Source organism: Anoplopoma fimbria, chromosome 2 (assembly GCF_027596085.1).
Source record: "Anoplopoma fimbria isolate UVic2021 breed Golden Eagle Sablefish chromosome 2, Afim_UVic_2022, whole genome shotgun sequence".
NCBI classification, from domain to species: domain Eukaryota; kingdom Metazoa; phylum Chordata; class Actinopteri; order Perciformes; family Anoplopomatidae; genus Anoplopoma; species Anoplopoma fimbria.
The window spans coordinates 22,587,077-22,613,984 of NC_072450.1; the positions used below are offsets into that span (position 1 = coordinate 22,587,077).

At 41.5% G+C, this 26,908-nt stretch overlaps 1 protein-coding gene across 1 annotated transcript in view; it reads left to right on the forward strand.

The window, feature by feature from the left end:
- The first annotated feature begins 651 nt into the window (after window positions 1-651).
- pcdh17 (protocadherin 17) overlaps window positions 652-26,908 on the forward strand; it is a 52,221-nt gene continuing 25,964 nt past the window's right edge. The window contains exons 1-4 of the mRNA XM_054612255.1: window positions 652-703; window positions 1,484-4,285; window positions 22,988-23,046; window positions 23,814-23,986. Coding sequence (XP_054468230.1) covers window positions 1,790-4,285; window positions 22,988-23,046; window positions 23,814-23,986 — 2,728 coding nt within the window. The 5' untranslated portion in view covers window positions 652-703; window positions 1,484-1,789. The remainder of the gene's footprint in view (window positions 704-1,483; window positions 4,286-22,987; window positions 23,047-23,813; window positions 23,987-26,908) is intronic.

Here is a 26,908-nt window from a genome sequence, read left to right on the forward strand (position 1 = left end):
TTTTTTTTCTCTCCCCCCACTGACAGCTTACAGACAGACTTGTGCCTGGACGCGGGCGTGTTGCCGTCCACCTCCTCAGCAGCTGTCTCTCTCTGTGTGTGTGTGTGCGTGTGTGTGTGTGCGTGTGTGGACTTTTAACGGGGACGGCGGACAAGGACAAAATGCCACAACGGGAGACAGTCACTCAGCGGTGCTCCGGACGGGGGTAGAAAAACACTGATCGCCTTTTTAAAAAAATATATATATATCCACTTTGGATCTACCTTTACTGCACATCTGGATTTTTTCTTTTTCTTCTTCTTCTTCTTCTTCTCGTACAGTTTTCCTCTCCTGGAGAAACGGTGACTCACTGCAGGCAGAAGGCGAGCCGCTGCATCCTAATCAGACAGCGGAGAGGACTTCAGCTCATTGACATTACAGTCATACTTTTCTGGAGCACTTTTTTATATTTCCACTGCGCTGCACTGTAGCCTGCGTGCGGCGGCGGCGGCGGAGGAGGAGGAGGAGGAGGAGGAGGAGGCTTGTCGCTTTTCTTCTTGCGCGGAGAAGGGAGAGAGGAAAACGGGGCTTGGTTAGGAGGGCAGGAAACTCTCCCTGAACGCTGCTGCAACTCTCTGTTTTGGTTTTGACAGTTCACCTTTTTTTTTTTTTTTTTTTTTTATCTTTTTGGACTATTTTGGCATGCGGCAGTTTCTTTTTTTTGGTAAGTTGACGTTTTGTCCTCTATGTCTCTTGTGCTGTGTGATTTACCACTTTGGAAAACCCCCCCGTCTGTTGCTCATCTCCATTCGGTTGTTCTTTCACATCCATCCCCATGCATGCGGAAGCAACAGATTCTCCCAAGGACCGATGAATCCTGCAGAGCAAGAGAGAGAGAGAGAGAGCAAGAGAGAGAGACAGAGGGCATCAGTGGAAAGAATTACACGGCTGTGCTGAGATGCTGGCAGCTCATTTCCGAATTTTTTTTTGTATAAGGCTCATTGTAAATATCCGGATTATGCGGATTTGTTAATGCGTGTAAGAGGCTCATTTTTATACACACTTATTCAAATAGGCCGTCTTCATTTGTACGCCTGCAGTGTTACCACATTTATTAAAGTTGCCCTGTTACAGATCCAGTCAGCAGTCTCATTATGTGCAGTCATCACGCCAGGGTCAGGTTGTGCATGGCACATCAGAGATAGATTCAAAACTGCGTTCTGTCTATGGTGATACATGTTGTAAATAAGCTACAAGGGAGAATCTTTATTTTGCCGACCTGTGCTGCGCCGAGTGTCTTCCCAAGGTTAACTAATTGACAAGCTTCCCCCATAATTGTGGAGATGAATTACACATGAGCACTGTTTCATTTTTGGCTCGGCGGTGGATCTGATTTCTTACCGGCAGTATGGTCGGTGTGGCTTATTCTGTTTTTATTTTGGTGACTAATTGACACATAAACATGATAATAAATTTATATTTTTTTCCCTGTTTTCCTTCTTAGGTGGCATGACTGAACACTTACAATGACTATTCTGTTTGGAGACTGGATCGCGTTTATTGCTCAGATGAGTCTGGGCGCTCAGCTGAATATAAATTAGGTGTTCAGCACCACAGATTGCTGGAAGAGGCAGAGGAGGAGAGAGACAGAGCAAAGACAATTCACAAACACAAATGCCAAGGCCTCGCATGATGAACAGAACTCTTTATTTGATCCCGATTAATAGAAACACCAAATTTGAACAAAATATCAACAGGTCAAAGGAAGCGTAAACCCAACACAGATTAGAGCAGCTTTTACGGAGTGGGGATGTATCTTTCTATTTTCTTTTTCCTCCTCTTATGGGCTCAAGCCCTGACATTGAAAAACTTGAATTACTCTGTCCCGGAGGAACAGGGTCCCGGAACAGTGATTGGGAACATAGCCAAAGATGCCAGACTCGGAATTGAACAGGTTGGGCCGGGAGGACAGGGTAAGAAAGCCAACTTCAGGGTGCTGGAGAACTCGGCTCCGCATCTCATCGACGTGGACCCCCAAAGCGGACTGCTGTACACAAAGCAGCGCATCGACAGGGAAACCTTGTGTAAGAGAAACCCCAAGTGCCAGCTCTCCATGGAGGTGTTTGCCAATGACAAGGAGATCTGCATGATCAAAATAGATATTCAGGACATTAACGACAACTCACCCTCCTTCCCCTCGGATCAGATTGATATTGACATTTCTGAAAACGCAGTGCCAGGGACACGCTTTCCCCTGACCAGCGCGCATGACCCAGATGCAGGGGAGAACGGCCTGAAAACTTATCAAATAACACGCGATGACTACAATCTCTTTTCCTTGGAGGTAAAGTCCCGTGGGGACGGGACTAAATTCCCAGAATTGGTTATTCAACGGCCATTGGACCGAGAAGAACGAAACCATCACACCCTCATTTTGTCAGCCACAGATGGGGGAGAATATCCTCGGTCAGGTACCATGCAGATAAATGTTAAAGTTATTGATTCCAATGATAACAGCCCTGTGTTTGATCAGCCCTCGTATGTTGTGGAAATTCCTGAGAATTCCCCTCCTGGTAAAGTGTTGATCGATTTGAACGCCACTGATCCTGATGAGGGCAACAACGGACAAGTAGTCTATTCTTTTAGTGGCTATGTCCCGGAGAGAATCCGGGAGCTCTTTTCCATAGATTCCAGAACAGGGGTCATAAAGATTCAGGGCGAAATTGACTATGAAGAGAGCCCAGTTATAGAGATTGACGTACAGGCAAAGGATCTAGGTCCCAATCCAATCCCAGGCCATTGTAAAGTCACTGTTAAAGTGCTGGACAGGAACGATAACTGGCCGTTTGTAAGCTTTGTGTCTGTGAGACAGGGAGCCATCAGCGAGGCAGCACCTCCAGCCACTGTCATCGCTCTGGTCCGTGTCACAGACAAGGACTCGGGCAGGAATGGCCAGCTTCAGTGCAGAGTACTGGGTAATGTCCCTTTTAAACTTGAGGAGAATTATGAAAACTTCTATACTGTGGTGACAGACAGGCCCTTGGACAGAGAGATGCAGGATGAGTACAATGTCACCATCGTGGCCAAAGACAACGGCATTCCTCCTCTAAACTCCACAAAGTCCTTCACTGTAAAGATTCTGGATGAAAATGACAATGTTCCTCGCTTTACAAAGTCAGTTTACCTTCTTCAAATACCCGAGAACAACATCCCTGGGGAGTACCTCGGTTCAGTTCTGGCACATGACCCAGACCTCGGCCAGAACGGAACAGTGTACTACAGCATAGTCAACTCCAATGTGAGTGGGGGTGATGTCAACACCTATGTTAATGTGAATGCTGCTAATGGAGCCATCTATGCAGTGAGATCTTTCAACTATGAGCAAATAAAGTATTTTGACTTTAAGGTTCTTGCTAGAGATGCAGGATCTCCACACCTGGAGAGCAACGCTACAGTACGCATCAGTGTTCTGGATGTCAATGACAACATCCCTGTTATAGTTCTGCCCCTGCTCCTGAACGACACGGCTGAAATCCATGTGCCGCGCAACGTTGGTGTCGGCTACATTGTCACCACAGTGAGGGCGGTGGATAATGACTATGGCGAGAGTGGGAGGCTCACATATGAGATCTCTGATGGTAATGAGGAGCACCTCTTTGAGATTGATCCAGTGACAGGGGAGGTGCGAACAGCCCACCCATTCTGGGACGATGTCAACCCCATTGTGGAGCTGATCATCCGAGTATCTGACCATGGCAAGCCAACTCTCACTGCTGCCGCCAGACTCATGATCAAGGCGTCCAACGGACGTCCTCCAGATGGACTGCCACGCACAAAAGACAATCAGAACTGGGACATGTCCCTTCCTCTTATTGTAACTCTAAGCATCATATCCATCATGCTTCTGGCAGCCATGGTGACCATAGCAATCAAGTGCAAGCGAGAAAACAAGGAGATCCGTACCTATAATTGTCGCATTGCAGAGTACTCGCACCCTCAGCTCGGGAAGGGCAAGAAGAAGAAGATTAACAAGAACGACATCATGCTGGTGCAGAGCGAGGTGGAGGAGCGGGATGCCATGAATGTGATGAATGTGGTAAGCAGCCCTTCCTTGGCCACCTCTCCCATGTACTTTGACTACCAGACACGCCTGCCACTCAGCTCACCAAGGTCAGAGGTCATGTACCTCAAGCCCACTGCCAATAACCTCAGCGTGCCCCAAGGCCACGTGGGATGCCACACCAGCTTCACAGGCCCAGTCACCAGCACTACAGACACACCTACTAACCGCATGTCCATCATTCAGGTAAGATAAATTGCACTCCTCTCCTTCACCGTTATGCCACCATTTCCACGTCACAACCCTCAGAAAGCTCCCATTTCCTATGTCAACATTTGCCCCCTGCTTTGTAAAATGAAAGAAAAAGAAGATGAGGACAGGCAGAGCGTCCCAAGAGCATACAGGGAAAAGAAGGGAGGGAGGGGTGAGCATTAGAAGGATTAAACCGTCATTCTGCAGCTCTCATAGAAACAGAGCCTGTGACATCGACACAAATCAGTTGTGCTTGAAATATGTCACGGCAGGCTTTTGAAATCAGTTTTCATGTAGAAATTTTTCATTAATCACTCAATCACTGTCGTTACAGTCTTGTGGAACAAAGAGTTTAGCCTGTGGCTAAATTATAATCAGGTATGTCATTTTAAATGACATAAAAACTTACATACCTACCTACATAATTATATATATATATTAATTGTATTTAATATTAATGTGATTGGGACTACAATAGACACAGGGAATTGCACAAAAAAACCATCCAATGTAATGTATCACAGCATATATAGCTACTGCTAATTTCTAATCCCCATCCCTAGAACGGCCTTTAAAATAACAAATATAAAACATGTTCACACAAAGTAAAACTATGTGGCACATTTTGTTGACCTCATAGAAACAGCAATACAACCTGCTGGCGTGTGTGTGTGTGTGTGTGTGTGTGTGTGTGTGTGTACATACATAATAAAAAGCTAGATAGTAAAGTCACTCCACAAACAGTGAGAGATGCGTGTTTACTGTATCAAGCCACCGTTCAAAATCATTCATCAATCATCAAATTCTATAGTTCTTTGTGGTTAACTCTGGCGATTTTAAATCCCAGAGATTAGAAGATTGTACTTATTTTCACAGCTACTTTATTCCTCTTTGTGTGGAGCACTTGGGTGTATAAGCCTCTAACGTGATAACTTCTCCGTGTCTTTGACCTTAAGCCCATTAAAAGTCTGTCGTGTCAGACGAGGATTAAAGCCTGCTTAAGACAGTGGTATGTTACACTGAGGATAATGGGCAGCTGCTGTTTACCTATTGTTAACATATAAAAATATATGCTCCTACTAAAATTTGATAGTTTTTAATTATTATTACCTTCTGCCTTTAGCCCTACTTTGTTTGGCACAGTTGGAGAATGACATTCCTTTCCGTTACATCCCAGTGGAACCCTAGCAATTAGTCTCGCCATTAGGCTCTCTGCTGTGTTCTCTATTCCCACTATTTGCGCTGGATGTGGATGTGACGATGACTGTGATCAGATGTGACGTATTCCCACCAGGGAGGAAGGCCACTGTCTGTTGTTCCCACTCTCAGTCTCAACCCTACTCCTATTATGAGCCAGTTGCAAAGGCCAAGGGGTCAGCACAAAGACCGTTAAGGCTTCCTAATCAGAGGGACAAATTAATTGCTGGTCCATTCTGCAGGCTTTTTTCTCTGCTAATGCATTGAAGATGAATAATGCTACGTGAGGCTGTCGCTCATCCATTTTACTGCACTTCCTTTTCTCACCCCCCTTTTTAAGACTGTCAAAAGGGAAAACAAGCAAGAGCAGCAACAACACATTCCTCAGTGTCTTGTTTACAGAGGGACCCCTCGACGCATCAGGCGTGCAGGGTGCTCTATTGTATTATTCAACAGAAACCTGTGTAGAGGGAGATGGCCTGAGGCATTAAGTTTCCTCAGAATCTGAACAGAGGCGTATCACTTTCCTCCCCCCCCCGCCCCCCGCTCATGCCTCCTCTCTCCGTTTGTGTGGACAGTAAGTAACCTGAGTCAGAAGAGAGTGGCTATGGGAAAAATGTCAGGAAACAAAGACAGAATTCCCCTTCCATCGATCCCAAGGCCTCTCAGCCCATCTGTCACTACAGTTGCCATGGGAGGAGAGGCTAAATAAGAAAAATAAATAAAGAGATGGATAAAGCGGGAGAGCATATCGCCTGCCCAGTCAGATCTCACAAGGGCACCTTTAGTGCTGCTGTCTTCATCTGCATCTGGTGGGGCTACTGTAGCTGCCTGCAACTCCCAGACTCTCCCCACACTGCTGCTGGCCTCTAATGATGTTTTATAGTGGTGCGCTGGCAGACAGTCTGGGCTCGGTCTCTAGCTGGGAGAGGGGAATAATATGTACATATCAGCAGAGCTCTGCTGGCCTTATCATTGTCACCACCGTGCTAGCAGCCGGCCCGGTGGAGAGCTTCATTTCATCTCAAAAGAGAATTCCTGGGATAAGGAGATGGATGATACGTAATGATGCCTAATTCCGCTTAAGGCGTTGAAGGGAATTACTTAGTGTGGAATCAAGGTTAAAACCAATCTGCTGCAAAATTCCTCAATGCTCAGGAAGAAGGGATTTCAGTAAATTGCTCCAAAAAGCGAGCCTGTGCCCACTCTTTCCTTGAATACGTTTTTAGGATTTTGTCCCACATTATGTTTAGCTCCAGCGGCTGTGCCAAGCCGTGGCCACCGACTGGTTCATAAGTTTCTTTGTTGCTTTCCTCCCACCTTTTTAGAGATGCTGCCCTCATTGTTACCAAACATTCAAAGACTCTATGTCATTACTTTTAAATGGCCCATAATTTAGCATATTGATTTGTTTTGATAAGTTTTGAGCGTAGTAATTAGATTCACCAGGAAACTCTAATTAAACCGAATCCTGTCTCGGTGGGAGGCCAACCATGTTAATAAGGTGCAGGTGGTACAGAAGCAAAGGCTATAAAAGCTGCCTTTAGGTGGCGGCATTCTGCCTTTTGTGGGGTGGCATTGAGATGAGGGTGTCAAGGAGAAAAGGGGCTCTAGTCTCTGCTGACTTGACATTGCCACTTGTCACTTGGTATGGAGGCTGCTGCGGCTCTAATGAAAAATGTCAGACATGAATACGTGACAAACAGGTGGAATACAGAATATTTTTCTGGAATTGCCTGCATGACGCTATTTTGTTAGAAAGATTTTAAATGACAATCACTAAAATTTACCGAGCAGACACTTAATCCATAATATGTAAAATGCGCACACAGTTTTTCTGCATATGAATTAGAAAAGCAAGGCGGTTTTCTCTTGTAACAACTGATAATAAACCAAGGTCTTTGAAGGGATTCTAAAAAAAATGACAACCATGATCATATTGGGTGAAGTTAAGAGGTGTGACCTTGATCATTTAAGTGGTGCGCATACAATCTGGGAGATAAAATGTTTGCTCATTTTGATCTGTTTAGGTTGAGCATGTGCATGCCAACAATGTAGCTGGAGCAGATGTTGAAAATGGGTGCTTCCAGGAATGGTCTTACTCTGCATAATTTAGGGAGATTGTATATATGTGTGTGTGTGTGTGTGGGTGTAACGTCATTGTGTATTCCAGGCATGTGATTTAAGCCTTTAGCTGGCAGGCTCCGTGACAGAGCTCCTCTCTTTTATGAGCGGGACAATCTTGCATTTGTCCGAACCTTGAAACACCCTTCCTCCAAGACACACACACACACACACACACACACACACACACACACACACACACACACACACACACACACACACACACACACACACACAGATGCACATGTAGCCGGGCTTGGGCTGTTTTTAAGGATTCCACCGACAAGTCTTATCAAAGCCTCAGCTGTATATTGTATTGAAATTGCTCCCACACTTCAGTGGCCACTGAGGCAATGAATAGGAAAGCGCTCTTTATTTCATTTCTCGCCCTCCCTTCATCTTTAGATAACTGCTTTCCTTTGGAGCTTTCTATCCAATGAGTTCCGTAAACCTGTAGGTTGCTGACAGGATTGAGCAGCTCAGCAAAGTCAGTCTCAACAGTCATTTATAGGAATGAGAGACATTTCAAGTAGCCATTAGTAATTTGTGTACTTTTGTCCCCCAGTTGAGCTCTACCGGGCCACTAGGCTAGATTTGTTTTATTTGAGCGTGCCAGTACATTAAAAAAAAAAAAAAAAAAAGAATTATCGACTCGCCTTAGGGTGTATCTTCAAATTTCCACAAATAAAGCTGTCGCTACTGTACATAACACTACATGCTGAAATTCTGAATTATTAATAGGCAGTTTTATTTTTCTTCATCTCCTGCAAGCTCATATGATAGAAATAACTAAGAGGAGGTGCAGTCAGACCACAGAGTATTGTTCTGGGGTTGAACAGTAAATTAAGTCTTCTCTATTCAACCAAAAATATTGACATTTTGTCAATGAATGTGTTGTTTATTAGCTGCCATTAGTGGTATTTCAGTCTGCAGAGGGGCTTGTTCCAGTACAGATGCATCAGTGTGTGTTGAAGCTGTAGCAGAAGTGTAACTCGCAGCACAAAACAGCGGCTATATTTGCATCCTCCTTCATTAATAAATCATAGCGTTTAACAAATCAGAGGGAAGCGGAAGATGTCACGATAAACATCAGAGGTCTCTCGCTACACATTTGTGAACACGGGGGGGGGCAGTACACAGGGTAAGTGGGAAACAGAAGCCAACTACTTTCTAATATGAGCAGCATTTGGGTATTCATTGACTTTTTCCAGGGTCTATTTGCACTTTGATGCAGCATGCGAGAAAGTCGGGCTGACTGTACTAATGTCAAGGAGACCATTCTTCTCCTCTCTCAACATTGACATTTTGAAGTTTTGGAAAAAGAAGAACTGCGGAAAACTGCTCTGATAGTAATGAATCCCACTCATATGTTAAAATGTAATCTTTACCCTCACTTTTAATGTTTTCTTTGGTCACTGTTTCCATGAAAAAACATTAAACAGAGCCAGGCTGGAAATTCTTCAAAGATTTACCGCAATTAATAGTTCACTTGCAGAAACATATTACGAGTACCGGGGGGGAAATGTGTTTGAGATCGGAGGCAGCTGTTGAAGCGAATGTTTTACTTATTGCAAGTTCTCAAAAATCCAACTAACTCTGCTAATTAAATATATATATATATATATATATATATATACAAGACTATGCCCACCACTAGACACAAGGTCCCTCTGTAACTTATTATAAACTCCAGTAGGAGGTAAGTAAATAAATAAATAGATTGATAAACTGAAGACATTTATGTATGTATACATTACAATGGTCCTATGGCCCAGCTACTAGAGTTCCTTTCAGCCAGCCATTGTGCATTCATTTGGTCACAGCACTTATCTCTGCTGCATAATTTCATTATTTTAACAGACCTCCCGATCTGGCAATGCAGGGAAACGAAAGAGATTTTTTTTTCCCCAACTGTAATGAAAGAGACAGGATATGAGAAGTTGACCTCTGTGATACTATCCAGATTGTCCGGACACATTAAACCAATTTGCTTCGTTCAATAAGAAACAGCCTATTGGAGATGACATTGTTACAATACTAGATTGTGAGTGGACCTTCGCTCTCAAGTTAGTGTGCATTTGTGTGTGCATGAGTCTGTTTGTGATAGCTGGGAAGTGGATGATCACAACTCGCAATAATTCACTTACACCAGAGCTTCAAAATATCATGTCATGCTGTCATGTAATTTTGTTGAGTAGCAAGTGCCATTGTTAAGCTTGGTTTAGCTTCCATAGACAGACTGGCATTTAAAGTGGTTTCAGATCAAGTCCTATCAGACTTAGTAATTACTTTTCTATTCTCTGTTCTAACAAGGCTCTCGGGAGCCTGACTTGTGTACGTTGCCAGTCATTTGTGTTTGCTGTGGCTGCTTGTGTGACAGTGTGTCTTGTTTTCTTGACCCCGCTGATGCTGCTAGTCGCCCATATTTCTGTTGCATTACAAGTGCACGCCTACACCAGATGAATCTGTGCATTTTATACCCCATCATTTACTGTTAGGTGTTTTCTCTTTTACATAAATTCCTCCAATACACACACATTGTTTTGTAGAGGAAAAAGGACGATTGTGCCAATAATTCTGTGCATGCCCCTGGTACATTTTGAAGCATTTACCTTGGTGCTGCTGGCATTGTGCTCAAACAACTCAGGCACGAGGAGCCAACCTAGCATCAACAGAGGTCATAAAAACAAGAGATCAAAACATAACCTTCACAGTGGAGGAATCTGAGATTCAGCTTCAATGGCTGTGCGCGCGTGCATGTACGGGCACACGCGCACACCCACCTGTGCTCCAGCTGTTCTCTGAAGCACTGGTCTCGCTGGTTCTCTCAGATTGGAATGGGCTTCCCTGTAGGGTCCGTCTGCCCCCTGAGGGCTGTTAGATCCCTCCTGGGGTCTTTAGACTTAACGTTTTGAGCAGCAGGGTGCCGGAGCTGCAGCTGTGAGATGGATAATATATATTTATTTATATATATATATATGTGTATGTGTATGTATATATATGTGTGTGTGTGTGTATATATATATATATATATATATGTATGTGTATGTATATATATATATGTATATATGTATATATATATGTATATGTGTGTGTATATATATATATATGTATATATGTGTATGTATGTATATATATATATGTATATATGTGTGTGTGTGTGTGAATAGGAGTGATCTCACTGAGATGCGCAGCACACAGAGGGCCACATTGACGTACATGGCATGGCGATGTATTCTTTGAACCGCCAGCAGCTGGGTCTCCTTGCTGTAAATCAAACACTTTCAAAGTCAAACAAAGTGGAACTCGCTCTGCTGTGTCTTGGCACCTGTCCAACCTCAGAGAGCTTTTATTTCTGCCACATCTTCCTTCACTGTGCCCCCTAGGCATGTGCTGTAGAAACAACATGCAGCTCAAAGAATGAGTTATGTGAATCTCTTCTCACCTTCTATCTCATTAGTATAAGAGAAATGATTTATCCTCTTTCTCCCCGAGACTCACTTTCCTTGTCCTTGTCTTCTACAGTTCAGCACTTCTTCAGCATCATCAGTAATGTGATTAATTGATTAGAGGGATATACCATGAATACCATCTCATTTTCTCTCATTTCACCTAACTACATGTCAAAACAAAGCAGCTATTATACAAGCTTCACCTCCCCCATACAACCGCTGGAGTACATTGCAGTTGCCTAATCCCGAAACAGTTTGCCTTGCAATTTGAGAAGAATTTTTCTAAACAATGTAATCCTGCCGTGTGTGTGTGTGTGTGTGTGTGTGTGTGTGTGTGTGTGTGTGTGTGTGTGTGTGTGTGTGTGTGTGTGTGTGTGTGTGTGTGTGTGTGTGTGTGTGTGTGTGTGTGTGTGTGTGTGTGTGTGTGTGTGTGTGTGTGTGTGTGTGTGTGTGAAGATCTGGCACTCTAATAGGAGAGATCCCACTGTCTTCTCTGTTCCTGCTTCTATCTGTAGCACAGTTTGAAATCTGACTCCCATGTCTAAAGCCCTGTGTGTGTCTAAGGGGAATTGACAGCCACTGTGTTCTGCATTGGCTGTTATGTGTTTGTGGCAACAGAGGCGAATGAGTCGGCACTCTCAGATGCTATTGCCTAAACAAAAGGCCCACTAAGTGGCGGGCACACAAGATTTGTCATCCAACGTTTGACTGTGTCTGCTCTTCAGGGTAGCAATGGTGACGCTGAGTGCTGATGGCGTATTGAAAGTGGTATATTTGGCCGATTGCATCTTTTTCTATTGTGCTACGCAGATGTACTCAATTGGACCCTCACTGGGTTTATGTCTTAGAGAGAAATCTTTTTGGGGCCTTTAGCGTTCAGATCAATTGCTGGTTTGCTCCGTTTCTTATTGATTTTTCCTCTGTTTGGTACTGAAATACTGTATTTCATTATCTATCGCTCTGAGCATTGTTTAGTAAAAAATAAAGCGAACTAGTGCTCGCTCGCTCTCTTCCTTGCTTCCTCCCGCTCTTGCTCTGACTCTCTTCCTTTTCGGATTCCCTTTTATTTCTCTGTGCTCTTGTCATCTCAGATAAGCAATGCAATTGCTCATGTTACTGACGACCCAAGCCAAATTCATAACGATGAGATTATCTTGTCAACAGTACAGAGTGTATATGTCTGCCGTATTGATCTGCACAGTCTTAATAAATGAAGTACCAGGATGGAAGCGTTGGCTCAATGATAACGCTGAACAGATCTTCCTATTTGTGCACTCTCAACACTGCTAAAATGATGAATGGAACTTGTGTATTCTGCCCTTCTCGTCTCTCTTGCCTTCTACTGCTCTCCTCTTTTGTTTCCAGATTGATGGGGTAAAACAGCCCCTCTCCCCACACACATTGTCTGAAATGCGTCCTCTTTGAGGTCAAGTTGACATGCTGAGTCGATGTACTCCCAGGTGGAGAGACATGGGTGCTGCTGTGTGGGGGGGGGGAGCCAATCAGATAGACTACAGGGGAGGGAGAGCAGGGGGGGAAGAAATTACTAGCGCCAGAGCTTGGGCCTGTGTGTGTCTTTAAATGACTGTGGTTTGAAGGGGGGTTTATCTGTGCATTTGAAGAGAAGGTCAGCAGGGTTTAGAGCTCGAGATTATGTGTGATTGTTTCTTCTGTGGGCTAGCTGATTAATGCTAAAGCTGTTCTGACAGATACTTAATGCACCACAGACGCACTTAAAAGAGACTTGGTTGAACTGGCCTCCAACACTTTGACAACGGAGCATTATCCTAAAGCCTTTACTGTCAGTTTTTACCAAAGTGTGTGGATGGTATCTTTCCTGTTTCCTATCCCTCCCTTTCCCAGCCCCTCCCCTTGCTCAGATACCTCTGACCTGATATATATATATACAGCAGATAGGTCACCTTGAAGTGAAGCGATACATAGTCCATCTCTGTGTGTGTGTGTGTGTCTGTGTGTGTATGTGTTCGCTTGGAGAGTCACAGAGGGAGAACCCAGGTGTGTATGTGGGTATAATTGTGCATGTATTGATATTAGACATAAAATATGTGTGCTTGCTTTCTGTGTGTCTATATTTGTGTGTTTATATATATATGCGTCTGGCCTCGGTTCTGGGCTTGGGGAAAATATCTGAAATCCTTTCATCCACGGAACGGCTATTTTTCCTCCATTAATTCAAATGGAATAATTTTGATCTTTTTAATGTTTTTGTTCACCAACCCTCAGCTTCTGTCTTGTAAACCTGCAACCAGACCACATTAATGGATGTTTTGTTTTAACACCTAATTATAAAATGCTTGTTTCTGTAGTCAAATTTGATATAAATAATGGATAAGAGGGCTTTATAATATCAGTATGAATGTGTGCTTTTAAAAGCCAGAAAACAAGTTGATGGCACCTCATTTTTAGGTTACAAGGCTGCAAACACTCTTTAATTTTCTGAGAGTTTCATGCACAACCCACAACAATTATGATTCACAATCCTACTTTTTGGGGCTATGTGGACTGGAAGGATCTATAAAAAGTAATGCTTTAATTAATCCTTGAAGATGTCTTTCTTCCAAAAGGGGTTCTTTGAATGAAAGTGATTCATAATGGAACCATTAGTTTTACAAAGAACCCTTAACATAACTAAAAAGTGCACTTCAGAAGCAAATGGTTCTGGGTACAACCTGAGCCCTTTAGGAAGAACCCTTATTTCTAAGAGTATACCCAGACCAGCTGGTTAAATATGTCTACACAAAACGTCTCAGGTAGTGAGGGAAAACAATACTGCTATTTTAAGAGAGCTAGCAAACTGCTGTGTTCGGTTTTTTTGTGTGTGAATAAATATATATGCCAAAAGCCAAATTTATCTTTTACTCCTGGGGCTAAACTGCCACATATGTGGATTGTGTTGATAGGAGTACAAATGTGCTGTCTTGTGTTGCCCTTCCTCTTCAGAGCTGAAAAGTTTTCTCTAAAACTGACTGCTGAAGTGTCAATGTTGTGGTATTTTCAAAAGATAATGCTGCTAGGAGCTGCAGACAAACAGAAGTAATATTGCGGAAGATAATTGCAAATATAACTGGGCCTGTAATACTTGAGTAATATAAGAAACAGGAGTGATTTGTGCCCTTTTCAACGGCATACCAAAAAACTGTTTTTTAAGGGTGGGATAGAGATGGGGTCACAACCTCTTCCGGTCAGATTATTTGTGTCTGGTAGACTGTGATTTAAAATTTGTTTTTTATTTCATGTCTAATGATTTTCTTTTTTGTCTGGTGTAGTTTTGACTGCCAACGCCTGTACAAGCTGCCTCATTATATTGCACTGCATACATACGGATGTGACTGCACCTCATTGTAATGGCTCAGAAGTAACACACATACACACCATCCCAGACACCAGTTAATTCATGTCATTAAATATACATGTGTGCTGTTCTCCATTGTGTCCTGCTGGCGATTATTCTTGATTATTCTTTGTCATTTTCCTTTCTCTTTTAAAAAAGAAAGATCTGAAAATAGTGTTTATTTTTGTTTGTAATTGAGGGACATGAAAAGAGATAATTAAAAGAAAATACTAAGAAGATCTTTTATAAAGATGTAATTTACAACACAAAACCTCTTCAGTACTGGGAGATATATTATTTAGATATATTTAGAACTGGTGGAGATTGGCAAAGAGAGGGCCACCAGCATCACATCCCTATACCTGGTTGCAGATCCAAAACTGATGTATATCGGAGAATAGAGAAGCCTTTAAACAAAGACACTAACCAGTGAATGTAACAAACTTAGTGAGACTGTATAACAGTTGACATGGTTTGGCCGATTGTAGCATGTACCCATTATCATTTGAATTCTCTCTCCATCCAGGTGAAAATATTTCAAATATGTTTGTTCTTGTTACGATCTTGTTAAAACAAATAAGAAAAACCTTGAGCCTTACATTTTGTCACAAAGGTTTGTGTTTCTTGACTAAAACACTTAAACTCATTTTATTTAATTTGACTGAAAAAAAAAGAAAAGATTCAGTTGGCCAGCTTGCTGTACTATAGAGCCTGTGTGTTTCCAACGTGGCAGCTTATTGTAATCTTTACCCGAGGGGATGTTGGTCAACATCATAACGCTTTATGGGTAATGTCGTCCTTTTTAGTTAGATAAGGATGATTCATTCAATAATAGCTTAATCAGTCCATTAATAAATCAATTACATGCAGAGGAGTTAGAAAAACAGATTACTATATATTTTTTGTAATTTGTGGAAAACAGATTATGCTGTTTTACTTTATGCTTATTAAGACAAGCCTTCTGAGTCATTTTTTGTTCATGCAGGATTTAGTTTAGCCCGTCATTTGATTCCTCATGCATCGTGAAATAGGCTAGACTGTATGATATCCAGCACCTGTGTGTGTGTGTGTGTGGGGGGGGTGTGGGGTGTGGGTGGGTGTGTGTGTGTGTTGACTGTGTAAGTGAGAGAGAAAAACATGTTCAAGGATATGCACGCTCTCAGGAGGTTTGCATCTTATTTTGCATTTTAACAACGCTTTGTTGACCAGCTCTCCTCTCCGACTCAATGACAGACATTATTACAAAGGATAAATGTACCGCTCTTTGCACTGTACCCCCCCAAACCCACACTGACAGATTATTTCATTGCTGTTTAAGTAACAGTGTGTAAGATTTAGCAGGTGGTTATTGGCAGAAACTGAATATAATATTCATAACTATGTTTTCATTAGTTTATTACCACTTAAAACTAAGAATTAACATGTTTTTATTTAGAATGAGCGGTCTATATCTACATAGGGAGTGGATCCCCTTCACAGAGTCCACCATGTTGCTGTGCCAGGTTTCTACAGTAACCCAGAACGGACAAACCAAACACTGGCTCTAGCGAGGGCCTTATGCGTTTTTACGTCAACCTCAGTTAGGCCACCTCAGTTCACCGACACCCTGGGAAAAGGAGGGGTATTCAGTTTATTGCAATTTGCAACTTCACCACTAGATGCCACTAAATCTTACACACTGCTCCTATAAGGCAAATCTAGCTATCCCACTTTTGCATAAGTTAACTACCTTAGAATTTTGACCAGAGTAGTCATTTGTAGACAGAAGAGAAAATTATAACTATGCTTGCTCTGGCTCTGCCTCAAAAGGAATGATAAAACAGCAGTAACAGCACAGGTTGAAGGAAATCAGCTTTGAAGTAATGTCTTGTCTCTCTTGATTAGAAGAGGCAAGCACAACCACCTCAGCCCTCCTTCAGCCCTGTGCATCCCTTCTTTCTGTCTTTCCTCTCTTGCATTTCACCTATCAAGGATTTCAGTCCCCTCCGAAGTGTGTGGTAAGAGTGTAAACTATTTCATTTTTGTGCCTTTTTCTCACTATATGATGGCGTGAGTTGTTGAGAATGATAGTGATAAATAAAGAATACTTGTGCCACTAAGACAACTCAATGCTCTCCAATAGGCTCCTAATAGACATCTCTAATGACACTGTATGGTCAAGCAAAATAATAGGCAATCAATGTGAGTGGTTCCATATTAATTATGAATATTGTGTCTTTGCTGTTGAGCAGTGAATATGCAAGTTAGAGGTCATGCTTTTTATACAACTGAATGTAAAAGCCTCCAAAGTGCTACTTAGCCCTATTTAATGAAGAAGAAAAAAACACATTTCTTCCCAAATGTACAAAAACAAATGTGGTTATGTTATGAATTATGGCATTATGGCAAAATGATTAACAAGATGAGACCATGAAGTGCCATTATAGCTGACTGCTTCATAACAAGCAAGCAATTGTTACAAACAGCCCATAGTAGCTCTACAAGAAACACTGTCACGATATGTCAACACAGTGGCAAGTCCAACAAATATGTACATGTGGGCTACTTTATTCAGCTTGAGTGGTATTTAGATTTGTAGTTCTGAAGTCGAGTTCAGCACAATCAGAGATGGGGAGGAGAGGAGATACCTATCCGTTCGAGAGATACTTTAAGTGACTTATTACCAGGGGTGGGACAAATAATCAATACATTCTTATACAGTCTCTAGTGAAATGCTATTATTACACTGGCACTAACTCCTCAGCATTTTGTCTTGTCTTACTGAGGTATGTCCTCCCTTTCCTGCAGACATTTCTGAAATATTGCATGGTACATAGTGTTATCTATTAAACAAAAAAGGAACATTTTCTTAATGCCAGAAGTTTTTCATGCATTAAGTCCATTTAAGGCCACAGTCACATGGAGTGTCAGCTCACTCATTCATGTGACAGATATGGTTACCTTCCACCCTGTGACAAACATCGTGGTATAGAGGAAAATCCACATTACTTATGCAGGTAATTCACTGTAGCTAATCATTCTGCACAAAGCCCTGCGGCAAGGGCTTTCTCATCTTCTGTTCTGGTCTGACCAGCAAAGAGCATATGAATTCATTCAAGGCACCAACTGGGCTTTATACCTCATAGATACCAAGCAACAGGAGACGATTAATCCTGCATCTCAACATATTCCAATAACGAGGGCTGTAACTCAATATGAAATTTACAGTTGAACACGCAGCATGGTTTCAGGGTCCAGTATGTTATTCCGTACAGCTAGGAAAACAAACCACTGAATTTCTTTTAATTCATTTTTGAAAACACTAAACATCGGCCAATGCATGGGCAATAAATCCTGCTGTCAATGTAAAATAAATGGATGGGTCTAAGATCTCCTGCTGAAACTAGCACATTTAAAAAAAGATGTATGGTTCAGTTGAGTAACGCAACAGACAACTCTTGGTTTGAATGCTCCTTTGCCGGTGATTCTCTTTACTTCAAAACCAAATATTTTAAAGGTTTTTTTTTTTACTTCATCCAGAGCATGCATGCTCGATTTCACTTACAGCTGTGCTTGTTCACACTTGGGAGATGCCGGATAACTACCATTTTTACCTTTTTCCACAACACGGCTCATCAGGGAACCTTGGAAAAAGCTTCTTTTTTTTTTTTGAGTATGTTGTTTGTAGGTGGACATTTTTTGAAAGGAATGGGTGCATAGATTGCACTTTTTTGTACCTGTCTTACCACATCTTTGCAGGATAATTTTCAAAATGTGTGGTTCAAATACACATTTTCCAATATTAGCCACATATATTTATCCTCCTTTTTTATATTTTTGGTGGAAGATATATACGTCTTAGTGCACTCTAATCTAATTGACAACAATGAATGTTCTTTTCCCTCAGAGAAACCACTTCCTACTCATATGAATATGGTATTCTCAAATACTATAAATACATAAACATTAAACAATGTCCAAACTATCCTATGTCAGCTTGCCATCCAAACGTGTCTTCAAATGTGTAAGATACCCTTTGTCAAAGTCTCGTTTACGATTCAAGTACCGTCCAGAAACATTAGCAAGGTGTCCATCTTGACTGATAAGACCTCACTGTGGCTGAAATCTGTCTAGTCTCCATTTACCGGCACCAGTGGCACTCCCTTACTACTCAGGAATTCATTTGTACCTGACCTCTTGTAAGTTATTTGGAAGATAGTGGAAGATATTTAGCAAGCAGTAGACTGTGATGGCTTAAAGTTCACTTAAGCCCATTGATTGATTGCACTGTTATCTCAAAGAAGATGTATAGGACCAGCTAATTAGATTTGATCACTTACAATTGCTACTCAGCCACTAGGTAATCAATGCAGTCTAATTATTGTCTCGTTTCTCCACCCCTTTTCCCTTACTTCCTTTATAATCCTCCCACCTTTTTTTCTGTTTACCTATTTCCTGCTCATGCGGCATCCCCCTTCACTGCTGTTTTTTCTTTCCATTTAAGCTCAATGTTGCTCTGTTTTATCCTTTACCCACCCTTCCCATTTGGCTGTTGCTGAGCTACTTTGACAGTTTTCCAAGAGGAATAAACTAGAGTTCCCTTGGTGGTAACATTGCACACACACATACACAACAGAGACATAGTTTATCAAATTAAAAACTGCAGTCCAGATCTCTTTGGCTTACAGACAAGGTTATGGTGGATTTGGAACGGCTCACACCTTCCGACACAGAGAAACACATGCACTCACACGCATACACACAGTGAGTGGTTCTATGTGTGTGTGTGTTTTGGAAGACAGTAAAGGACAAATGCATGTATCATGCCCAGCAGAGTAGGTAGAGGGAGGGGGTGTGCTCTTGTTCTTGTGAATAAAAGAGAGCTGTCCAATGATGTGTGAAAGAGAAGCTGCAATTCCTCCTCTTTCACAACCCATACCTAAGATATCAAATACACGTGTACACACACAAACACTAGCAGATACACACAAACGTAGCCAAGTAGAAATGGACTGTGCCCCAAAATGGACCAACAAGGCATGAGAGAAAAATAGCACTCCAATATGCTCTTCCCATTTGTCTCAATCTGCCTGCTGTCGACCCAGTCAGTCTTAGGGTCTCAATGGGAATACAGAATAGAATGCAGCTTTTTACACTTACTCAGCCTCATTGTACTCAGTATCTCGCTGACCTTTGTGGCCTTGCTGCTTGGACTTAACACAACATATCATTCAGTAGGCCCACGATTCAACAACAGGCTTTTGCACTGCTCATCCACACTACCAATGTAACTAACCTCTGCTGGCATTTACACAAAGTGCATTGACCCCGACCCGCTGGATTCATCTTGTGATAAATAGGTCCAGTGCTTCTCTTAACCTCTAAGGTCAATATCTCATATTTAAGGTGCAAGTCAGATTTTAAAGCCGCAGAGGCCAAATCCACAGATTACACAGTTTGGGCCCATTTAATTTAGGTCAGTTTAGTTCAGCTCAATTCAGTTCTCTCTAGTTCAATTCAGTTAAGTTAATTTAAAGAAGTCCCTCAAGGGGAAATTAGAAGGCAAGAAATGCAATGTGAACTACTCAATGATACTTGCAATGATAAATTAATTTATGTACTGAATAATTCAGTGTCTAATAATAATATGAACTACTACTGGATATCTAGCCAGTATGTATGATTCCCCCCTCAAATTATCCTGTATTCATTGTGGGCTTTGACTGGCTAAGTACAAAGCAGTCCATACTGGCCATTATCGATCCATTAATTGGAAAGTGGCCCATTGTAGTCAAAGGGCTGTGCAGTTATAGACAGACAGGAAGAGATGGAGGCTTAAGATCAGCCTGGACTCTAATTGGCAGGAAAGAGGTTTCTATGAAGTGGCGTAATGTGCTTTTTATTGGCTTGTAGGGCTGGTGGGCGGTAGATGGATGCAGAACACATACTACTTTCCTTTTTTTTCTCTTTGGTAAGAAAAAAAACTACAGCCGTGAATACCATTCTACAGGATTTAGTGGTGTATATCCATTTGACACACTATTAACGTACAGTAGACATTTGCAATTTCAAGTTAAGTTCATCAATAGTACACGCTACAGTGGGTAAAAAGAAGAAAACGTGTTTTGGTCTCTTGTAATATACAAAAACTGTTCCGTGCACATAATATCATATTGATATTTGCTCTGTGTGTACAGGTGTGTAACAATCAAACCTTTTTTTCTGCTAATGTCCTTTCATTCCTTGCCAACAGAGCTGTGTTGATTGAAAAGTGTGTCCAAGGACGAGTCCCTGGTCATAAAAGTACAGAAGGGGCACAATATTATAAAAGACTTCCATCTCCCCTTTTTGAGAGAGGCTGTCATCATTTCAATGCCAAACGATTTCAAACATCCATTCTTCTCTTTCTCCCCGGTCAGATTCCAGCTTTTGATATATTCTGTGGGTGTTTTCTTTTAATCTTGGCGAAGGCTGAGGTGGAATAGAGTGTTTAGGTAGTGATAAAGGTATTGGCAAAAGCATGGAAGGTCAAAGTACTGAGGTGGCCTGTCTGACCTTCACACACCCTCTTTCATACTGAGCCACCGCAGAGCACGGATGACATTGAAATACTCTATTGACTGTGAGTCAAGCTGTGCATGTGAAAAAGCCTGGCACAGGGAGACATTACTCACTAAACATGACATTTTACTGCTATCAATTCTGGAGGCCAATTGTTTTCACCTTTCCTATTAGGGCTGGGCAATAAATCAATATTTTATCAATCTTGTGATTTCGATTTTGGATATCTTAGTAATGTTAAATGGCAAGTGTTGTCTTTTTCTGCCTTTTTTTTTTAGTTTTTCTTAGAGGCTTTATTACAGTAAGGTAGTGGTTCAACCGATCAGAAAACTCACATTTCTGATAGTATCACAGATCAGATCAGCACAAAAGAAAAAAAGAAGCAAATTCATCTTTAAGAGATCCCCGACCATGTTTTTTTACTGCCGTTAATAATTGCTGATCATTGATGATGCATGACAGATTCTTTTTTTTTTTTCCTATCATCCCAAAAAGGAACCTTCCTTTGTATCCATTGGCGATGCTGCCATGGTTACTAGTTCTCCTCCTGTCAATTTAAACACGTAGTTGAGTATAATGTAACATTATCAGATATTGGCAGATAGGAAAGCATAAATGCTGATGTCCTGATCGCATATTTTACTGAATATTGGCGGATAACAATCATCAGTAAAACTACACACTGTGATGGTTAAAGTTAAACTGTGTAATTTAATCAGCGTGGCGAACTCCGAGGAGGGATCATACGGATCACAAATTGACATTGTTTCTTTACTCCACTATAGTAAGGTGATGTAATTTTCAGAATTACCAGACTGTTATGGCTGTTATATTAGTTGCCTTTACCCACTTGGTCATTATGTTTACATTACTGATGATTATGTATTAGAAATCTAATTGTGTTAAATATTTAGTAAAAACACAAATGGTCAACCCTACAATATCGGTATTTGGTCAAAAATATCATCATATTTGATCTTTCTCCATATCGCCCAGATCTACTTTCCACCTCTACCTAAAAGGGACTGGAATATTCTTAACAAAAGATAAACACATTACTTTCTTTCTTTATTATTTATAATTGGTGGTTTACAGCAGAGTCTGTACACATGATTGCTTTTTCCATTAGTTGTTTTCATTATTAGTAAGGTTGACAGGCACTTCTGTAAATGCCAGGAAGAAACTGGGATCTCTGTGACCTTTTAGATCAATTGACATGATTAAAAATCCTCTATATTTTGAGAGAGACAGAACATTCCAGTGCCAATGTGATTGATACAGTCTGTAATGCACTGCTGCTTACCGTGCTGGAGATTGAGGGGTGTTTGTACAGTTTACGCAGTATAGGCTTTGTACCAGCATTCCATTATAATGATGTATTTTGTCGTACATGCCATACAGTTTCTTTGTGTGAATGTATATATTAGACTTTATTGTGTTCGTGTGTACGCCTGTGCACAAGGGTGTACAATATGTGTGTTTTTTTCTATCTAACAACATAGCATGAAGCCCCCTGTGTATGATCAGGTAGCCCCATATCGAATTAACACCACATGGTTCAACACATACAAGCCCCAATTCCTCACAAACAACTTCTCAGTTTCTGGAGTAAAAAATAAAGTGTTGTGGCTCAGAGAGTCAACAGATTCTCACAGTATTGTTGTGAAAGGAACTAACAAATTGCATTGTTGTTTAATTTTGTTACTAGATGTTTAGCTGACACGTTTTCTATGCTCATCAAGGCTATTGTCCTAGCAGTTATTGATTTTGTCTGCCAGATTTGATGTTCAGCTCTGCGGTTTACTCTTGCAAGGCTAATTAGCCTTCTTTATGTGGTTAATGAAATGCGCAAACCTAAACGATATGGAGCTCACATCCCCAGTATTTTATTTGCCCCTGCTCTCTCCTCTAACAAAACATTTTCCTGCAAAATTAATCATTTGTCACTGGGAGATCTTGTTTCACACCAGGACTCGTTCCTTTTAGAATCTTCTCCAACCTTTTTTCTTTTTCTCTCTTCCTTCCATACAGACGGACAATTTCCCCACTGAGCCTAATTATATGGGTAGCAGACAACAGTTTGTTCAAAGGTAAGAGTTGGGATCAATAACAGTCACTACATGTCAGACCTTTCTTTTCTTTTCCCAACACAGTACTATAGCAACAGTAACTAAACTGACAATTAATTGTTTTGTGTCATAGCAGGGAGAGGAAGGGCATGTACATTTAATTAGGTTTAAAATTGGTCCCTAACAGTTTTCTTTATATTACATAAAAGATAATCACGCTCTGCTCTTTAGTTTCATCTTTAGTCTCCCTTAGCAGATAGTTCAGCTGGTACAGTATTTTTAGAAGCATTTTATTACTTTCTAAATCCTATAACTTCTTAAAACACATTTTTATAGATTGGCTTTTATGTTATGTCGTCGTTTTATTGGTTCATTTTCATTTGGTCTTGGTATTTTATCTTATATTTGTTTACTATATTTTACCATTATCACTTGATTTCATTTATTTTATTATTTTATTTATTTTGTTTGTTTATTTGTTTATTTGATTGTCACTTGTTATTTCATTTTGTTTCTTATGCACTGTCTTGCTGGCTGGTCTGTCAAAGCACTTTGTAAACCTTGTTTTTAAAAGGTGCTATATAAATAAAGTTATTATTATTATTATTTATAATAATATTTTTTTGGTTTACTTAAGCATTCAGGGATTCTCATCAATGTTTCATGTTGTGTCTAAACTTCCTTTCAGGGTTAAAAAAAGCATAGAGAAATTATCTTCCAAACACTGGGTACTAATGCTCTTTTTTTCTCTGTTATTTTTTTATTTATTTCTTTGTTCGTGTGTACAGCAGTTCGACATTCAAAGACCCAGAGCGAGCAAGCCTCAGAGACAGTGGTCATGGTGACAGTGACCAGGCTGACAGCGACCAGGACACCAACAAAGGCTCCTGCTGTGATATGTCTGCAAAAGAAGCCCTTAAGTTGAAGGCCACAGGCGTGAAACCACCGCCTTTGGAACAAGGTGAGCCCTCATCGGCAAATTTGACTGCATGAGGAATGAACCTTGCCGCGCGAGCCAGACACACGCGAATCAAATGACTAGCAATCTGTTTTTCTTTCTTTTCTCGGTGCTGCCGTTATTTGTATCAGCGATTGAGCTCCTGACTTGCCTGAATGCTCACAATCTGAACTTTTACTCGGCTACTTTATTCTCCCCTACTTTGTTCTCTGCACTTTTCTCATTTTGTGTGTGTGTGTGTGTGTGTGTGAGGGTGTGAGCGAGTGTGCATTCTATACACGTCCTCAGTTTATCAAAGCAGACAAGCCCATTATGTTTTTATAAGCCCAACTTCTTCAGCCTCTCCATTTAGTCCCCCTTCCCTGAGCACCCGTCTCTGAAACTTTGATAATGGAACATGGAAAATGACTTAGTGAGCGGCAGGAGATGTAGCTTCGTAGTGTGGTGATTAAATATGAATAATTATTCCAAGCGCTGTGGGTCGGGCAGATTACACATGACATGTGTAGAACAATAACTCCCCAGATATGAGTTGTTGCAGCCCTCCCTACCCGAGCCACCTCACGTGATTAGTGCAGGGGTCAGGGGATGCAAGAAAAGCCAAGATTATACAAAGGTATAGACAGAAGGAATAGGACAGGAGTTGCTATGGTAAATTCCTCACCGCAGCTTCCTCCAGTCATGTACCTCGGCGTGTGCCATTACCTGCTTGACAAAACAGATATTCCCTCAGAAAATACAAACTTGCTAAAGTCTTGACACCAAGAAGTATTTATCTCACTGACGGGATCTAGCAGTACGGTGCGGTATACTGAACATGGATCTGTGTAATGGTGCTATTAATCCAGTGAACAGAAGGGCTGTTTTTCTCTTTGCGGAAGGACAATGACAATTTGTGCAAGCACTCTGTGCTGCAATATGCATGTCTGACTAGATAGCATTTTTTTTTTTGTTTCCTTTTCATTGGTTTTTCGAATGAAAAAAGCCACACACGTTGGCAAGAGAAATTGGCCAATTAAAAGGCTCCATATGTTTCTCATTTTGAAAATGTTCCTATTTAATTGTCCATGAGGGACTGAGAGAATCACATGTATACACACACACAAAGCCGTGACAAATGGAGCTAAGAGTGTGTTCGGCAGTAGTCAGCCTGTAAAAACTGTCCCAATACAACATTGCTGGTGGATATGTTCTGCTACCGCCAACCACAGCCTTGTCCTTCCACATTTCTATTTTATGTGTGTTGTCTTCAATCAGTATCCATTTTATGGTCCAGAACAAGAGATTGTCGCACCCATGCACCAACGGACATACACAGGCACAAACACACACACACACACACAAGCCCGGTGGTGCTGGAAAGTCATGCTGCAACCTGCTTTTGTCCGTTTCTCCCTCACCGCTGCCCTCCCATTTATTCTCACACTCCACTGTGTTTTCACCCCCGCTCCACGACTTTCGTTCCACTTCTCAACCTCTCCTTGTTTGGGGAAATCGATTGATGTGAGATTAGACAGTTAACTGGCTGCAGCTGGCTGTGTTTAGCCAATAACATGCGGGCTTAGCTAAGCTGTGGGGGAGGGCGGGGTCAGGAGGCCAAGGCACGGTGCAAGAGCAGCATTGAGTGAGGGGTGGTGAACATCACCCTGGCAGTGTTCCAATGTGTCTTTATTAAGTTGTAAAGATACCAGTTGAATGATCCGAAGCAGCAAGTCATCCCTCACTTTGAGTTGATATTTACACGAGAAAACAATACTATGGTGTGATTGTATGCCTATGAAATTACAATATCATCTGCTTAGAAAGGTCTGTTTTTATGTTTTATGTCCTCCTGCTGTTTAAGATGAATCGCAAGATGGTCACCTTGTGCCTGGTAAGTCCCATCTGCTACTTTGTCTTAAGCAGTACAGCTCATGTACAGGTAATGTATTGTAGTCATTTTTATGGTTAATTAATGAGGCTTAGTAAAAAAGAAATAGTGGATAGAGGGAACTGAAACGGGAGCTATTAGAGGAATTACGGTGTCTGATTCCAGGTATTGATATATATGCTTCGTATATACACTCATGAACTGTACACATGATGGCACACAGGTATGTCTATTATCAGACAGAGAAGAAAAAGAAGGAAAGGGAGCTTGTCATTGGTCACCGTCCCTGGGTGGTTTTGCTGCAGGCTTATTTTCTTCACATCTCAACACTTCTACTACACCCCCCTCATCCCATTTGAAGTCCTCTGTTTCTTTTCAGGCATAGCCCTCCCAATTACTATCTGTAGCTCTGTCTGCTTGCCTGCCAGGACTCTGCGGCCTCATTCACTGGCTCAGTATAAACAGAACTACAAGTGCACGAAGCATGTAGTTCAAGTCCCAATCAATCCCCAACCCTGTTTCAGTTCTTTAAAGTCTCTAGGTTGTAGCCTGAACTGTAAACAGAGCTGTGTATCTCTCCCACTATTCTGTTTTTGATTGTGCCAACCTTTTTGGGGCATTTTTCTTCCTGACTTCTACTTCCTTTTCTTATGTTTGCTCTCCTGTTTTCATCGCCATTGGTAGAACAAACACGCAACTCCCATGTCCATTCATCTTCTTCTCTGATATTCCGTAAGTTTTTTCTTCCAGACAACATCATCTGGACATCTTCTCACTAGGGACCGGTTTTCAAATTGATTAATTAGCCCTGCAAAATTGGCAGCAACGTATTAATTAAGCTGAAGTATATCAAATGCATTTTTTGCCACTTTTAAACGGCCATTAATTGATGCTCCAACGCGTCTGCAGGCGACGTTGATACGGGCTTGTCTGGCTCTGGCTTGCAGCACATCGCTCGCCTCTGTGGAGATGACTGCCGTAGTCGCTATCACGAACAGACAGGCAGCAGTGGTGTAGGGAGATGTTACCCACTGATACGGCTGTCTGAGGAAATG